The sequence below is a fragment of the Lactuca sativa genome, chromosome 2 (assembly GCF_002870075.4).
Source record: "Lactuca sativa cultivar Salinas chromosome 2, Lsat_Salinas_v11, whole genome shotgun sequence".
NCBI classification, from domain to species: Eukaryota; Viridiplantae; Streptophyta; class Magnoliopsida; order Asterales; family Asteraceae; genus Lactuca; species Lactuca sativa.
The window spans coordinates 178,578,414-178,580,527 of record NC_056624.2 but is presented as its reverse complement, the minus strand read 5'-3'; the positions used below and the strand labels follow the sequence as shown (position 1 = coordinate 178,580,527).

Here is a 2,114-nt window from a genome sequence, read left to right as displayed (position 1 = left end):
GGGTATGGTCCAGTTTGCATCGGGTTTGGAACCAGTCTCCACCTTTAATAAAACCGATCAACTAAATTGGCATATATTTTTATTATAAAAAAACTAGAATTAAACAAGTGAGTTTTACCAACTCGTGGTTTCCACTATGGTTGGCGAAGTCCACATCTGCAACGAAAACTCAAGTCTCACCAACCCCACCAACAAGGCCACAACCACAACCACAACCGCACCGGCACCATCCCTTCACCTTCCGATCCGATCCATGCCCACTCCCTATATATTCCCATACACCCAATCCTTCAATTTCAGATTCATTTCAATTTCAACCCACCATTAATCTCCATTTCACACTAACACACCACAGATTCCTCACAATGGCAACCACCGGAGAAACTCAGCCTGCAAAACACCAAGAAGTTGGCCACAAAAGCCTCCTTCAAAGCGATGCACTTTACCAATACATTCTTGAAACCAGTGTTTACCCGAGAGAGCCAGAATCCATGAAAGAGCTTCGTGAGGTCACTGCTAAACACCCTTGGTAAGTCATAATTTGTGCATGCATTTCCTAATGTTATAACATATTATGAGTACGTAACAGGATTACCATAAAAACATTGTGGGTGCTTTCCGTTGTCTAATCTGTTTTACTTGTACTACTAAATGCAGGAATCTTATGACGACATCTGCTGATGAAGGACAGTTTTTGAACTTACTTCTTAAGCTCATAAATGCTAAGAACACGATGGAGATCGGTGTTTACACTGGTTATTCCCTTCTTTCTACCGCGCTTGCTCTACCAGAAGATGGAAAGATATTGGCTTTGGATATAAACCGTGAAAATTACGAAATTGGCCTTCCGATTATTGAGAAAGCAGGTGTTGCTCACAAGATTGACTTTAGAGAAGGTCCTGCTCTTCCTCTTCTTGACCAAATGGTAGAAGATGCAAAATTCCATGGATCATTCGATTTTATTTTTGTGGATGCAGATAAAGACAACTATCTTAATTACCACAAGAGGTTAATCGATCTTGTTAAAATTGGAGGTGTGATTGGTTATGATAACACCCTTTGGAATGGGTCTTTGGTGGCACCCGCAGATGCCCCACTTCGGAAGTATGTTAGATATTACAGAGACTTCGTGTTAGAGCTCAACAAAGCCCTTGCTGCTGATCCAAGAGTAGAGATATGTCAGCTTCCTGTGGGTGATGGAATCACTCTATGTCGCCGAATAAGCTAATAACATATAACGGATCAACCAAAATAAACTTGTAAATGATTCACATGTTTGATTGATTATTTCCTTTCTGTAATGCGACAATTTGCATTCATGTTTTGAATTGCGTAATCATAATGTTAATTTTATATTTATATATCATTTAACCTTGTTGACAAATATTTGAAGTTTAGAAATATGTCATCAAACACAATAGGAACTCTATTTCGGTAATTGTATCTTGAATTGGTTGGCCTTTAATCTTATTGAAAATATTAAAAAATAATCAAAAGATTTCATCGTATCATGGTATTTAGCGACAGATTTTTTTTAAAAAAAAAAAAGACGAATTTGGCGTTGGATACTTCGAAATTCAGTGACCAATAAAGCCGTGCTTCTTCCAATCAAGTTTACCACAAAATTTGAAACCCATCAATTGGCCACAAGCCCACAAATTTATCACTAACTTGCGACAAATTTTTGCAACAGCCTAGCGACCAATGAAATGATTATGGAGGAATGTCTATTGTAGGTTATTAACCAGGACACTAACTGCTGCTTAAAGGGTCCGCCGCTAAAGGGTACTGTCACTGCTAATGCCCGTCGCCGCTATTACCCTTTGCAATTTCCCTTTCTACCTCAACAAAACCTCGACTTTCTCCGTCCAAAGCCACATCATCGTCCACTACATCGATAATAAAGCTCATCATCGGCGACCCCAAAGGTATCACCGGCGACGTCACGTTAGCAGCACCGAAGCGCCATTTCCGGCGACATTAACAAGTGGCTGCGGTTTTTTTTTTTTTTATCTCTTTTTCTTTTCATTTCCTCCTCTCGCCACTGAATACAATTGTTGGTGTTGAAGGAATTTGGAGTATTCTGCCGAAATTTGAGATCCCCACCATGGTAG

The 2,114-nt window shown here is 39.7% G+C and overlaps 1 protein-coding gene across 2 annotated transcripts; it reads left to right on the top strand.

Moving 5' to 3' along the window:
* Nucleotides 1–295: 295 nt before the first annotated feature.
* On the top strand, nt 296–1,366 carry LOC128132221 (caffeoyl-CoA O-methyltransferase). 2 transcript variants are annotated; one of them, XM_052768522.1, is made up of 3 exons: nt 296–529; nt 658–896; nt 978–1,366. In XM_052768522.1, exons 1-3 carry the CDS (start codon nt 366–368, stop codon nt 1,226–1,228), a joined length of 654 nt encoding a protein of 217 aa, XP_052624482.1. In that variant the 5' UTR covers nt 296–365; the 3' UTR covers nt 1,229–1,366. The 2 variants fall into 2 exon arrangements, with proteins under 2 accessions (XP_052624482.1, XP_052624483.1); XM_052768523.1 differs by having other exon boundaries at nt 658–1,366.
* Nucleotides 1,367–2,114: the final 748 nt, after the last annotated feature.